The 13,774-nt window shown below is 48.6% G+C and overlaps 1 protein-coding gene across 8 annotated transcripts in view; it reads right to left on the minus strand.

Moving 5' to 3' along the window:
- Positions 1 to 1,936: 1,936 nt before the first annotated feature.
- The window catches only part of ZFHX3 (zinc finger homeobox 3), a 752,695-nt gene continuing 740,857 nt past the window's right edge, over positions 1,937 to 13,774 (minus strand). For all 8 annotated transcript variants that reach the window (XM_068955804.1, XM_068955803.1, XM_068955806.1 and 5 more), the window contains one exon: positions 1,937 to 6,354. In XM_068955804.1, the coding sequence (XP_068811905.1) occupies positions 4,775 to 6,354 (1,580 nt within the window). In that variant the 3' untranslated portion in view covers positions 1,937 to 4,774. The remainder of the gene's footprint in view (positions 6,355 to 13,774) is intronic.

A 13,774-nucleotide genomic window follows, 5' to 3' on the forward strand; every position in this document is an offset into this window, starting at 1 on the left:
AAGGAAAGGGCAGCCAGTCATCCACTTACCTTTCTTACCTTTTTTTCCTTTCGACTTAATCGGGAGAAGAAAATAAATGGCAATTTTAGTTCGTTTTTAGTTTACAGGTTTCAAGATGACCTCGACTCACAACGGCATCATGCTTCCCCTTTAACCATTAACTACAGCCGCGCGCCCAGAATTCTTGTGCGCTCATTCAGGGAAACTGAATGCACTGGTAACGTCGTCCTCATACACAACGCACCCCAAAGCCATCATACGAACTGCGCTGTTCGGCTCACCGCTTCCACGTGACCCCGCGGCGTCAGCCCCGGCACCTCCAGGCTGGCGGCCCTCGAAGCCCCGTCGGGGCAGGGCAGCGGCCGCCCCGCGCGCCCGCGTCCCCCCACGGACGCGGCCCTGCACCGCACGAGCGGGAACAGCGGAGACGAGAGCTTTTGCTCATTTTTTTTTTTAATGTATCACAATGAGCAGGAAACATACGTGATGAAATATTTCCAAAGGAGTATATTCAATTACCATCTACAGTCAACTCAACTATGACAACAAAGTCTTTTGTGACAAATTTTTTTTTTTAAGTTTTGAAAGTTCCATGTGGTTTCTGTTTCTGTTAGTCTCCATGTATTTTGGTACAGTTCGAGATCAGCATTGTTACAGTAACAAAAAAAGCTAACAAGACTACATTATAGAAAAACACCAAGAACATCATTTTTGGTTTCACTTGCTCTATTTTTTGTACATTGCAAAGGCTGTTCATATCCCTCTTCACCTCATTTATGCTTTCTGTCCTACCCAAACTTGCCCCCCAAAAAAATAAAACCAAAAAAAATAGTCAAAGCTTTGTGTTTCACAGTGGGCAGTATCTCAGCGCCAACAAACCAACCGACCGACCAACCCAATTTCTGCTTCTATTTAAAAGTTTGAAATTTTTTTTGTAAAGCAAAATATATTTCCACAGACACCGTGTGCACCGGCTCGCGCGAGCGCCGCCCGGCCGGCACGCGCCTCGGGCTCCGCTCTATTCTCAATTGTATGAAACTTTGGCCATCTTCACCACTTAAAAAAGGCTTGCATTAAAAATAAAACGGAAACCTGCTCAAGGCTAAGTTTAAAATCTTCTCCTGGTGCCGCCAGCAGGGGGGGAGCACGAGGGGCCGCGGTGGCAGGGGATGGAGCTGGGAATGGCCTCCAGGAGCCACCGCACCCAGCGCCGGGCGAGGGCAGGGCGGCGGCGACAGGCGCGCGGAGGACGCTCGGGGCGGCCGCGCTCGTGGGGCCACGGGGGCGGCCACCAGCCCCGGGCCCAGCGCGCGGCTTGGTGGGAGCTGCCGTCCCCAGGGCTGAGCGTAGGCCCATGGAGGTGGCTGTCCCCAAGGTCGTGGAGGTGGCCGTCTCCAAGGCTGGGCGTAGGCCCATGGAGGTGGCCGTCTCCAAGGCTATGGAGGTGGCTGCCCCCAGGGCCAAGCGCGGGCCCACGGGGGTGGCCATCCCCAAGGTCATGGAGGTGGCCGTCCCCAGGGCTGAGCGTGGGGCCTGGTGGGAGCTGCCGTCCCCAAGGCCAAGCGAAGGCCCATGGAGCTGCCCATCCCCAAGACCATGGAGGCGGCTGTCCCCGGGGCCGAGTGCAGCCCGTGGGGCGGCCCTGCCTCGGCTGTCCCCGCACGCACCCCTCCTGCCCGCCGTGCCGTGGCCCTGAGGGCCTCCCCGCGCAGCGGCAGCGGCGGTGGGAGGAGGCCCCCAGGCGCCGAGCCGGGCCCCCCGCGCGTCTCCACCGCGGCCAACGCGGGGCCAGGAGCGACGAGCCCGAAAGCGGCACCGGCCCCGGGGGCTCCGGCGAGGAACCGGCCTCTCTGCTCCCAACCCGGTGCGCGCGGCCGAAGGGGGAGGCATCCCGCACTGACGGTCTCTAGAAACGTTCAGAAAAAATACAAGGAAATGAATTTATAAAACTTTTTAGTGGGTGGGAAGGAGGAGGGGGAAGGAGGGGAGAGAAATTGCACTATGACCAAGCAATATCATTAAAAAAACAACAAAAAAAAACCCCAAAAGCAAAAGGATTTCAAAAAGAGACCTTGCAGAATTTGACAGATAAAGCTAGTGTTAAATTGTTAACTTGTATCACATAGAGAATCAAAAACAAAACAAACAAAAAAATTTCTATATGATACAGACAGAGTAACATACAACAGTTAAATGGCAAAAAATATATATATATATATTTCATAGAATTACAAACAAGATAAAATAATGGAAAACAAAAACTGTACAACTTTAGAATTTAAAAAATGTTCATCTCAAACACGGGGAGAAATACAAGAATTTCTGTCAAAAGAAACAGTTTGTTAAAACAGCAAACGTTTTGTGTACTTGTTTTTGTTTTTGACACCTTATGCTACAACTGGATACTGGTAGGAATATTAGATGATACTCTCTTTAGTATTGTCTACTTAAAAAACAATTAAAAAAGGAATTTGCACTGTGCATTAGCCTAGTTAGAAATATGTACAACAGTTCAGGATCTAGTCTTTCATTAAACTAAAAACAAAAATTCATAAAAATAAGAGAGTCCCGCTAAAAAATGAAATCCGTTTTTCGCATCTCGGAATGCTCCAGTCTCTTGCAGAGTCGACGAGCGGCTTCAGCACTGGGAAAAGAAGCCAAAGGTGAACAATGAACCTGCATTCACAGTCTTCGACGTTCCCTTTCGAAACATGAGGAGGATGAGGATGATGGGGAAGAAGAACTTCACACTTCTGGGGGCAGAGGAGGGGGACGGGGAGGGAGGAGATTGTTTCTGTTGACATTTGGCTACGGAAGTGAAACAGCAAGCATCTACTTGTCTCCAAAATCTACGTTTTAGCAGCACAAAGTTTTCCTTTCAAAGTCCAGACCTAAAAGGTGGGTGTGGGCGTGGGGGTGTGGGTGTGCGTGGGTGTGGGTGTATATGTGTGTGTGTCTTCCACAAACAGGAATACAGAGAGTAACATAAACACAAGTGCCTCACATACAGTTTCTTCTTGGCTTTCTGTACATTGCTATCGGACTCTTTCCGGGCTGCACCTCTGGGTCACTCACCACTCAGACTGCCTAACGCAAGGGCAAAACTTGGAAACAGAAACTTGTCTTTTGGTATGTGGACTTTTCATTAAGAGTTGTCTCTCTGCTTGCAGAAGAAGCACAGATAACAACCTGGGTACTTTTTTTATTCTTTTCTTTATTTAAACTTAGACTTGTTTTTGTTTAAATCAGAAACAAATTCTCAAGTAAAAAGAATCCTTTTTGCTCATTCTGCACCAGTGGTGAAAGGGTATGTCTTTGGATTTTATTTAAAGCATGAATTTTTCTTTAGAGAAAAAAAAGGTAACAAAAACTTTTTTTTTTTAAAAGAAGGAACAGAGTGCAGCCTAATTACACAAACAGAAACAAATGCTTATAGTTTAGGAACAGAGTCTTTGAAGCATTTACAAAATGAGGAAAAGAAGAGGAAAAAAAGGAAAAACGGAAAATAAGAAAGAGATAAGTGCACAAGGGTAACAGACATAGGTAAATCGTATGTATACGCCTTAAAAAGTTTCAAACCCCCAACAAAAAATATTCTGCAAGGGATCCTACTGACCCCCCAAAACCCTTTGAACTTCTTTCTTTAGTTTTTATAAAATAATTATGCAACCACCCTCTAAGAAATGAAGGTAGCAACCATAAGTGGAAGATTACAGGATGGGGAAAATGGGGAATAAAGGTACAAAGGGGAGAAAAGCTTAGGCGAGTCAATGGATTGCAATCTATCTGGCTAGGAATGAACAAGACAACATCAAATGAGAAGCCGTCAGCTGGACCATACAAAAGCTAAATGTACACAAAAGGGTTTTTTTCTTTTAAATCTACCATACTGCTTCAGTTCATTTCCAATGCAACAATCTACTCAACACCAAAAATGGTCATATCTATCATAAATACAGAAAGTCAGTTGTTTTAAAACTTATTTTTTAAGCTCCGAGTCCTCAACACTCTTTGTGTTTTTTTTTTTTTTTCTGAAAAGTGGGAGTGCTTAACTTTTCCCCTTGAAATTGGCTTCAGCAGAAAAGCTACCCTTAAAATCCCCAAAAAGCTAAAGCAGTTCACATTGTTTTTCTCTTGAATACTTTCTGCCCATTTTAAATTAACAAAAAAAAAAAAATCCTTTTCTGGAACAAAAACAAAAACAAAACAAAAAACCCAAAAACAAACAAAGGAAATTATATATATATATATAAAACAATGATTCTGAAAACAGAACAAAGTGTGAGCGATTGACCTGAGAATAAAAAGACATTACATTTCTTTTTTCTTTTAGCAAGCCATTGGTATCTGAATGCTAAGATAGCAAGAAATTTAAAACTGTAACAAGGTGGGCTGCTTTCCCATACAGTGCATGCCGGCCTCTGCTGTGCTATCGACGTGGGGCGTTATTGAAAAGGGGCAATATACAAGGGGCTTAAGCTCCAAAGACATTAAGGAGGCAGTACGGACTTTTGTCTCCCAGACCAACAGTACCTTCAAAAGGACAAATGTAACAGTTTTTTTTTTTTTTAAATTTTATTTTATTAAAAGAAAAAAAAAATGTAAAACCCACCGGCATTGTTATATGGGAAAACAACCCACGCTTTTTCTTTTTTCTTTTTCTTTTTTTTTGGTTAGAAGCTTTGGAATTGCAGTTAGTCTATTTTTGAAATTGGTTTGTTATTAATTTTTTTTTATTTAAATTCATTTTTTTTTTATTGTTCATCTTCAAAGCTTACAATCTGAAGGTGTCCATTCCTACGCTAGTTAGACCACTGTCCTTAGGGCAGCCGGGGTCCTTGGGCCCCTCCACCGGGCTAGCCGGTCCATCTGACTTTTGGCTAACATCCGTGTCAGACTCCTCCGAATAGTCGTCTGTTGGCATCGAGGGCTGAACCCCTGAGGTGCTGCATGAACTTGAGGTAACCGTTGAAGATGAGGAGAGAGGAGGGAAAGGCGGCGGCGGCGGCTTCCCGAGCGGGGCGCGGGGGGCCGCCGGGGGCCAGGACTTTCTGGAGGCGTGGGGGGAAGCCGAGGGGGGCAGAGGGGGCGGGGGGCTGTCGTTTGAGTGAGCGGCAGACTGCGAGGTAGATGCGGTGCTAGGATCGGGGAGGCAGGCAGAGTGAGGTAATAGACTGGGGTGCTCTTTGGCGTTTCTTGCTGCTCTTGTGATTGTTCGGTGTTTGTGCGGGGCTGACTCGAGATGCTGACTGAGGGCTTCGTCCCCGCACACCGTGCTCTCGCACGCCACGCACTGGTACGAGCCGCTGCCCTTGCCGCCGCTGCCAGTGGGCACATGAAGCACCATCTCTTGCAGGTTCACCACGGACTGGCCGAAGAAGCAGAGGGACTTCAGGTGGTTGCTGGCCGCCTCCTGGTCGCTGAAGCCCGCCTGGCACTTGCGGCAGACCAGCTTGTACTGCACCTTTGGAACGATGAAGGGGTCGCACAGGGAGTCCGCGCTTTTGCTTTCTGCTTCGGGCTCTTCTGGGGGTTTGGGCAGGAGGGGGGACACCTCACGGGGTGCGTTTTTCTGCTCTTCTTGCTTGGGGGGTTCTTTGGCAGGGTCTTTGTCTGGGGTGGCAGCCCCCGCGGGGACTGGGGTTTGGCTTCCTTTGGGCTGCGGCGCTTTCGGCGGCGGCGGCGGCGGCTGCGCCTGCCGCTGCTGCTGCTGCTGCTGCTGCTGCAATGCCTCCTGCAGACTCTGCTGGTATTGCTGGTACTGCTGCAGCAGGGAGCCGGGCGACAGGCCCAGCAGGGCCTGCGACAGCGCGGGGCTGTAGGGGAACAGCCCCTCCATGCCGTACATGGGCTGCAGGTACCCGCTCTGCAGGGCACCGGGGATCTGGGGCGCGTAGTAGGGGGAAAAGCCGGGGACGAAGTAGGGAAGGAACTGGCTCGTGAGCAAGGTGGTCGGGTCCGAATTGAGGGCAGCCTGCAGCGCCTGGAGCTGGGCGGGCTCCACCGCGTACTCCATGGCGGGCAGCGGGGCCGAGAGGGCCACCGCCGGCACCTCCGCCTTCTCCTTCTTGGGCCCCGGCAGCGGGTCCCCCTTCCCCTTGGGTGCCTTCTCCTTCTCTTTTATCTTCTCGCTCTCCTTGTCCTTGCGCGGCGGCGGGGGCGGCTGCTGCGGCTGCGGCTGCGGGGCCGTCGCTGGCGGCGGCTGCGGGGCCACGGCCGCCGTGGCTTGTGCTGGGGTGGGCGAGCTCAGCGAGGCCGAGGGCTGCTTATTTGGTAATCCAGAGGTGGGGAGGCCGGGCGAAGGGACGCTTGTGCTGGGCAGGCCCATCAGGTTGGGTTTGGGAGAAGTTAAAGCTGGAAGAGGGAGGAGAAAGAGGTAAAAAGTAACTGGGCGCTGAGCAGAGAGAGAAGCACAACGCGCCGGCAGGCTGGCCGCGGCCGGGAGTCCCGGGGCAGCCCCGCGGAGGCTGCACGACTTGCTCTCCCAAGCGCCCTAGAAAGCCAGGCCGGCGCGCGAGCCCGGACCGGAGGCCGAGCTCCTGGTCTGCACCGCCCTGGGCCGGTCCTTCGTCTACCCGCGCCCCAACTTCTCTGCACAACGGCAATGACGGACCCAAGCTCACATGCTAGAGCGGCGAAGCCTGCAGAGCCCGTCCGCCGTCCCCATTTTCTCTAGGCGCAGCGACGCTGCCCTGCTCTGGGACGTAGCTGCCTCGTCCTCGGACGGGTGCCTCACCAGCTGGCCCAGACACACCACCGCTGCCTGGGAAGCTTGGCACCACGCCACGTGGTACTGCAGCTTTCCATCTAACGACAGCTAATTAGTTCTGGACTAAGAAAGTATTTAGAATACATGAAAAATAACAGAAAGAATGGGAGCAGGGGAAAATGGAGAGGGGGAAGGCAGGGCAGGTTGGAGGGAGCAGAAAAGAGGTGCAGTCTTTGGCCCGTTTTCTTTCCTAGTGCATCAGCTTCCACTTCCTCCAAGCAGAGCACATCTTCCCTCAACTGCCAACTTCCACGTGCTGGCAGATGCATCGCTTCCCCTTCTAATGATTGGCAAAATTTTCACTGCATGGTTGAAAAATACTGGCTAAGGATCTGTTTTCCTAAGAAGAGTTATCACGGCTAAAGAGCAAAGTGCCCCTCAGTGCTCCAGATACTTGGACTGTCCTCTGCTTGGCGAGGACAGAGGAGTGTCTGCCACGATCCATTACTCGGGAACGGCTGGGCTGGAGAGCTTCCAAGGGTTCAGAGAGAGAGCAGCCAGGGGAACACTGGCGTGGGCAGTCAGAGCAACAGAAAGGAATAAGAGCACTTGCCTTGTGACTAATTTGTTTAGTGTACAAAGTGATAAGATGTTTGCTTTGTCCAGCCACAGGCTGGAAAAGCAGATAAAATGCCAGGAGTGGGGAGGAGAGACCAGCTGGGAAAGCCCTGCAGATGACGGGCAGCACAGGTAGAGGGGAGGGCGAGGGAGAACCCACAACTCTTCGCTCTCCAGGACAGCCTGACGTCAGCCAGCCAGTCTAAACCCGGCATCTCTGTCCACTGAGGAATACACGGTACAGTGAGAACTGTGAAGGCAGCAAAATCTCCGAATGCAGGAAGCCATAGGAAACAAATGTTCTTCCTCTGTCATACCCACAAACCCAGTACGTTGTTTAGCAGTACACAGGCAAGAGTTTAAGCTTGTAAGAGTAGGAACGTTAAGCACTATCAGGGAGAGACAGCCCATTCCACTAGAACCTCCTCCTTCCCTTCTGTTTGTTGCTTTTAGCATTCACAGCTTGATACTCAGACACACGCAAGGGACACGAATGTCCAAATCTCACTCAGCAGTGGGGGAATCTCTTTGGTGGCAGGACTTTTACCACCTCCCGAGGCTGCACAGCACCTACCACATGCAGGCACGATGGCTGGAAAGCACTGACAGGACCACGGCTGTACTCTCTCCCCACGTCTGCTACGGGCTGGCCTCTTGCAACACTGCCACCTCCTCCTCACTGCAGGCTCTCACTTAGAAATGTCCATTCGAAGAAGAAAAACAGTTAACCCCGAAGAGGGATTTGTAAAGAAAACACGCAGCCACGTTGACTGCTCTGGGCCAAGCACCTTTAATGACCATGCTTATATTCTGTAAGAAGAAAGAGGATTAGACTATCCAAGAAACACTACCAGAAAAAAAAAAAAAAAGGGGAGTTTATTCAAGAAGGGAGAGGCAAAGCATTCTCATAGCAATTCATCCTGGTCAAGGCTAACGCTTCTCTCCACCGCCCCTTTCTTGAGCTGTGGCTGGGTCATCCCAAAGGACAAAGTAATTTTCTTTCCCCACTTTGGCTCTGGCCGAATAGACGCTCTTTCCTCTGCCTGTAATCATGTTATTCTCCCATGTGTCACAGCTAACTGCCCTCACCCCTACCGGCAGGGCATACCAGGTCTAAAATGTCATTTTTCCAAAAGAGGCAGATGGAACAGGGATACGAGAGAGACTCAGGAGGGACGCAATGGGAAGGCAGGCACCAGGCTAGCAGGGTCCTTGAGCAGGAGGAGGGAGGGGAGCATCTCAGGGCTGGAGGCAGCAGAGGACCTCTGGTGAGAGAATAAAGCAGATCTTAGGTGGCTGACGAGGAGCCTGGGGTGGCTCAAGGCAGGGAAGAAGCTTTGCAACAGATGGGCTGTCAGCATGACTGTCTGAGCTGAGAAGAGTTGGAGATTTGGGGCAGGTGAGTTGAGGACTGGAGCCTGGGAATGCAAGTGGCTCTCGGGGAAGGCGTTTGGTTTTCCAGACAAGACTCTTCTCCACCCCTAAGCGTTACTAGGTGCTCACAATCCTTTTTGATGTTGGATGCAAGCAAGCCTAGCCATGTGCCTTTTGTTATGCATAGGCACAGGGTCACATAACTGGAATAGCAGACCAGAAAACACTACATTCACTAAAGTTGGATATTTACAATTTACCAAAAGAAAGAAAATTACCCCACTTCACAGACTGAAGGGAGGCAAGCACCATGAAGAATATTCTCACTGCAAACAATGCACCTAGCTTTCTTGAGTAACTTTAATCCAACTTTCTTAGACATTGTCCCCTGCACAACGGAATTATTCCAGTTCCCTGAACTGGACTTTTCTTTCAGAACACACTTCTTTTTCCCTTTCTGGGATGTAGCTCATTCATAACTGTGGGTGAGCACTGGATGTGCAAATCCAGTTTGCAACGATCAAAGCAAATTAGAAATTGTTGTACCTTGACTTAACTCCCTGATTTCTTTTTTCCCCAGACCGAAACAGACAATGGAAGGTCCTAGTTGGAGAACACCCAAGGAGAGACCTATTTAGGAGACTGGACCAAGCCTGTGTTCATATCCACACTTTTCCTTTCAACTTCCCACAGGAGCAATTGTACTTTTTGTTATCACCCACAAAACGCTGATACAGATGAGGTTGCACTGTTACTACTGCAAGTACAGCTGCACACGTTGACAGCAGTAGGAAAATAAGTCTTAATGTAAAGGTGGCCTCAAAACAAAACCATAAGCCTGTATTTTCTTTCCCTTAAAGACTTCCCCTAGCTGCATCAGTTGGTCTAGCAGACAACGTGAAAGACAGCAGAGGGTATCAGAACTAGATCATTTACTAAGAAGCAAAGAACAGTGCTTCTATTTCCTCAGAAAATCTGGAAATTCATAGTTGTTCTTTCACTGACTCCTTCAGAATTCCCAAATGATTAACAACTGATGTCATGGACAGGTCCTGTTCCTGCATCTGCATTAAATGGTCGTTCCTTTGGCTGAAAGGCTCTAAAAGGAGGAAAGCGCTGTGCCAAGGGCAGATGACATTAGATGCTGCTAAATCTTGTTAAAATCTCCACAGATTAAAAAGCCCTAGTCATGGCAACTAAAGAGGAGTGAACAAGCTAAGTTGACGTTATTTTGTCCTTATTGGGCAGCTGCTCATAGATCCACAACCTCAGAGACAGCCTCTCTCCTCCAATATGAGAAGCTTTGGGCACACAGCTTCTGTGCGATTTCAAAGTTTTTGTGGTATTCAGATTTTCCCTAGGCAAGAACATAATATTTTGGGCGGAATTAAAAGCATTGTAATATATTCTCACAAAGGAGATGGATTAACAGTGGAATGCAAGTCTGCTAATCTTCCCAACAGCAGGAATAGCCAGTAACAACACAGTCTCCTGGGTATCGATTTCTACTCTCATAGCTGATAGCAACTGGGGCAAGAGGAGCGTGGCTGAAAGAGTTTGAAGCATTAGTCATGTCCACTGCAGTTGGCACACGCGCTCCTAAAAAGGAACACTTTGTTCAGCAAGTCTCTTGATGCCATTAGGGGAAAATAAAAATAAAACAAAGCTCTAATTTTCTCATAGGCACAGCCCTGTATGCTCAGTGATTCCACAGCCATGGAATTTGCTGCAGGATCCACCCCCTACCGCAAAACCACTTGACAAAAACTAACCTTTCATTAACTAAGTTCCAGTCCGTTCAGCCGCAATGACAACTGTTCAAAGGTGAACTGAGTATGAAGAGTCACAGAGCTGGACATAGCAATTGGTGCACCGTAACTTTTATTTGAGGCTGTACCTCTGATGTGACAGAGCTGGGGGGGGCGGGGGGCAGAGACGGTGCCCCTTTTGTGGATGGTTCAGGGCAAGGTGGCTGCTTAAGGTGTCTTCCAAGAGGAAATACACCAGCAGGGAAACTGCTCTGCACAGGGCTGGTGGTGACTGCTGGCAGGGAAATCCAGCTGCCATGGGGCTCCTTTACCCTGTGAAGACAGTAAAAAAGGGATCTGAATAGAGCTAGGAACTGGAGCCAGTTTCATCTGAGCTGCAACTGCCCAATGTATCTTGGTGAGGTGTTATACCATCAACATCGATCCTGAGAAATGTAGGCATCCATAACCATCTCGTTCCTGATGCTAGCAGACAGCGCCCACTACACTCATCCTCGGCCAGACACGGACAGCAGGATCTGGGGCAGGGAAGTGCTAAACTGGGCAGTTGAAGGAGGGAGCATAAGATTCAAATTCCATGCAAGACATGCATGACCTGTTCCTCTGGCTTCTGGATACCAAGCCGCAGGCTGCTGCCTGCACAATCACATCACATGAGCCCACAGCTTACACTGTTCTGTAAAGCTACTTAGCCGGCTAGGAATTCCTGCTTCCCAAAACACAGCACAGGAACAACTTTCTTGCAGCATCATGTTCTGAGTAGCAGTTGGCAGCCAAGGGGGCGCAGGGGTCTCCAAAGCCTGCCTGCAATACAGTCCCATATAAACAGCTCATTCTTCTATAGCGCCGCACTCAACCACTGACTGTGAAAACCTGCATGCAGAGTTGGCCTCCTGAGTAAAGGGGAGGAGACAAAATCGGTACGGCTCCATAGAGGACAGCCTGCTAAAGGAAACCAGCAGGAGGGCTTGAGGAGGAGGGAGACTAAGCGCCCCAGAGGATTCAGCAAAGACTGAAGCAAAGCCCTTTGGAAACCTGCAACTGCTCTTGATGCTGTATTGAGACAACAGTGATCTGTAAAGGTATGAAGTGAACCTCCACACAGCAGCCTTATAGATTTCAGATAAGGGCACATTATGGATAGATGCCATTGAAGCTGATATCCCCCAGCTGAACAGTCAGTCCCTAAGAGGTTCAAGCGCAGGAGCAGCGGCTAATTCATAACATTCCTGGATGCACAGCCTTATCTATTTCGACAGGCTCTGAGCTGAGAGGGCCTGACCTTTGGAGCTTTATCTAAAGGCCACAAATAGTCTGTTTGACTTTCTAAATAGCTTAGTCCTGTTTAGGTAGTCACTGATTGCTTTTAATATTCATAGCATGTAGCCCCATCTCCTCAGGACACATACTGGTCTTTGGAGAAAAATAAAAACAACTGTACAGATTGCAAGTGCAAAAACGTAATTCAGATCTTGTTACAAATTTCAGGTACTAAGGAAAAAGCACAGAGGAAACCAGTGATAGGCTGACTATCACTTGCCAAAGAGATCCTCTTGGCCTAGTTCTGGCCACTGAAATGAGACCTTCTAAGAATGAGAATAGCACAAAAAGGTCCTGGCACACAAAGGTTCCCTTCAGCACATAGCTAAGACCAGATTCAAGGAGCAGGAACGGGCAGCATCCCTGAATAGAGGAATATCTCCTAAGAACTGTTTTGAAAAATGGTTTAATTGCAATGAACTATCCCCACAACTATAGTCAAGAACCACTTTACCTTCTTTGAGGAAAAAAAGAGTTCTGTAACTATGCAAAAAAGGCTCGCAGCGGCCCAGCTTTGCCAGATTCAAAAAAAAAAATCTGCTCCGATCTCTTATGCTCTCCAATAGGACGCTCTCACACGAGCATCAGCAACCATGCTACAAGGCATTCCCCTCTGCTGCTTCGGAGGAACAAAGGGTCTTACTCCAAGAGAGAGAATCACCTTTGGACAGGCTGAAACCCACCAAATACACTGAGACTTAACTCTTTCTCGTCTTGTCAACGGCAGACATTCCAGAGACGAGCAGAGATGGAGAAAAAGGTGAAGAGAGCCACTTTCCCTCCACAGTCAGAAAATGATGCTTGTTTTGAGACATGGGTCTCTGGTGCTCTCTCTCTCGGATGCCATACCACAATGTCAATGCAGCAACATGCTAACTTCAGGCTCTAGTACTGGGATTACGGGGAACAACTCTGCAGCCAACCCACTCTGCAAACATCAGATGAGCTGCTCAGGTCCCACACAACTGCTTGTGCCAGCTGGTCTCCTTTTGAAGCAGAATGCTGTCTAAGGTTTTGATTTACTTATTCTAAGACTTACCTCCTGGATGACAAATAAAAAGGTTGCTTTATTAACATGACACAAACACGTTACCTGGCAGCATTTGCAGTGCGTTTTTCAATCTGTCAGAAAAGGAACTTAAGAGGCAGCCTGCTGACTAAAAGCATCAGAAAGTTTGAATGGAGACTGATATCACTGATTTCTGACAAAGAAGCCTATCCAGACTTCTCAGATCCTATCTAGACTTCACACTACAAATTATAACTCTTCGTTAGCTAATTAGTTCAGTACAATGAGAGAAAGTCATCATTTCAGGACACTGTCTAATAGCATTAGACCTGTATCCCTGTATACTGGGATATGGCGTAATGCTCCCAGGCGCTATGGCATAACAGGCTTTCCAACCTGAGACCGATTCAGTCTGTCGCTTAGACAAGATACTGGAATCAGTTGTAGGGATATCTCTGTAAACGTGGAGAGGCCCTGGTGAAAGTCAACCGTCATAGCCATCAGGATCATCAGAAATAAACACACAAGTCTGCCAAGCAAAAGTAAGCCTCCTAGAGAACATGAATTACTTTTTCACAAGTTGCAATTCAGATAGATACTCTGGGATACCACAGATGCGCCAGAGGTAAGGCCCTTGGATCAAGTTTTCTAGGTCACTGCTAGACTACTGAGCAGTACCCTGCACCGTCAGTGTTTGCTATGCGTCATATCCCTTCCACCCTCTACCAGGTACACGGGAAAGGAGGAAAAAAACCCAAAACAAAACAGTGTCTAATCTCTGGGATTAGGCTACCCAAAGGACTACACCAAATGTCATTTTTCTGAAGTACTGTTAGAAAAATCATATTAAAATACAAAGAGTATTTGTCCCGTGACTATGTTGTTGTTGGCTGAGAAGGTATTTTCAGATCTGAATGCCAGCCACTGCTGAAGAAAACAACCCACAGCTGCATGGCCAGACACAGGGCTTGTCTT

The sequence above is a fragment of the Struthio camelus genome, chromosome 10, assembly GCF_040807025.1.
Source record: "Struthio camelus isolate bStrCam1 chromosome 10, bStrCam1.hap1, whole genome shotgun sequence".
Classification (NCBI taxonomy): domain Eukaryota; kingdom Metazoa; phylum Chordata; class Aves; order Struthioniformes; family Struthionidae; genus Struthio; species Struthio camelus.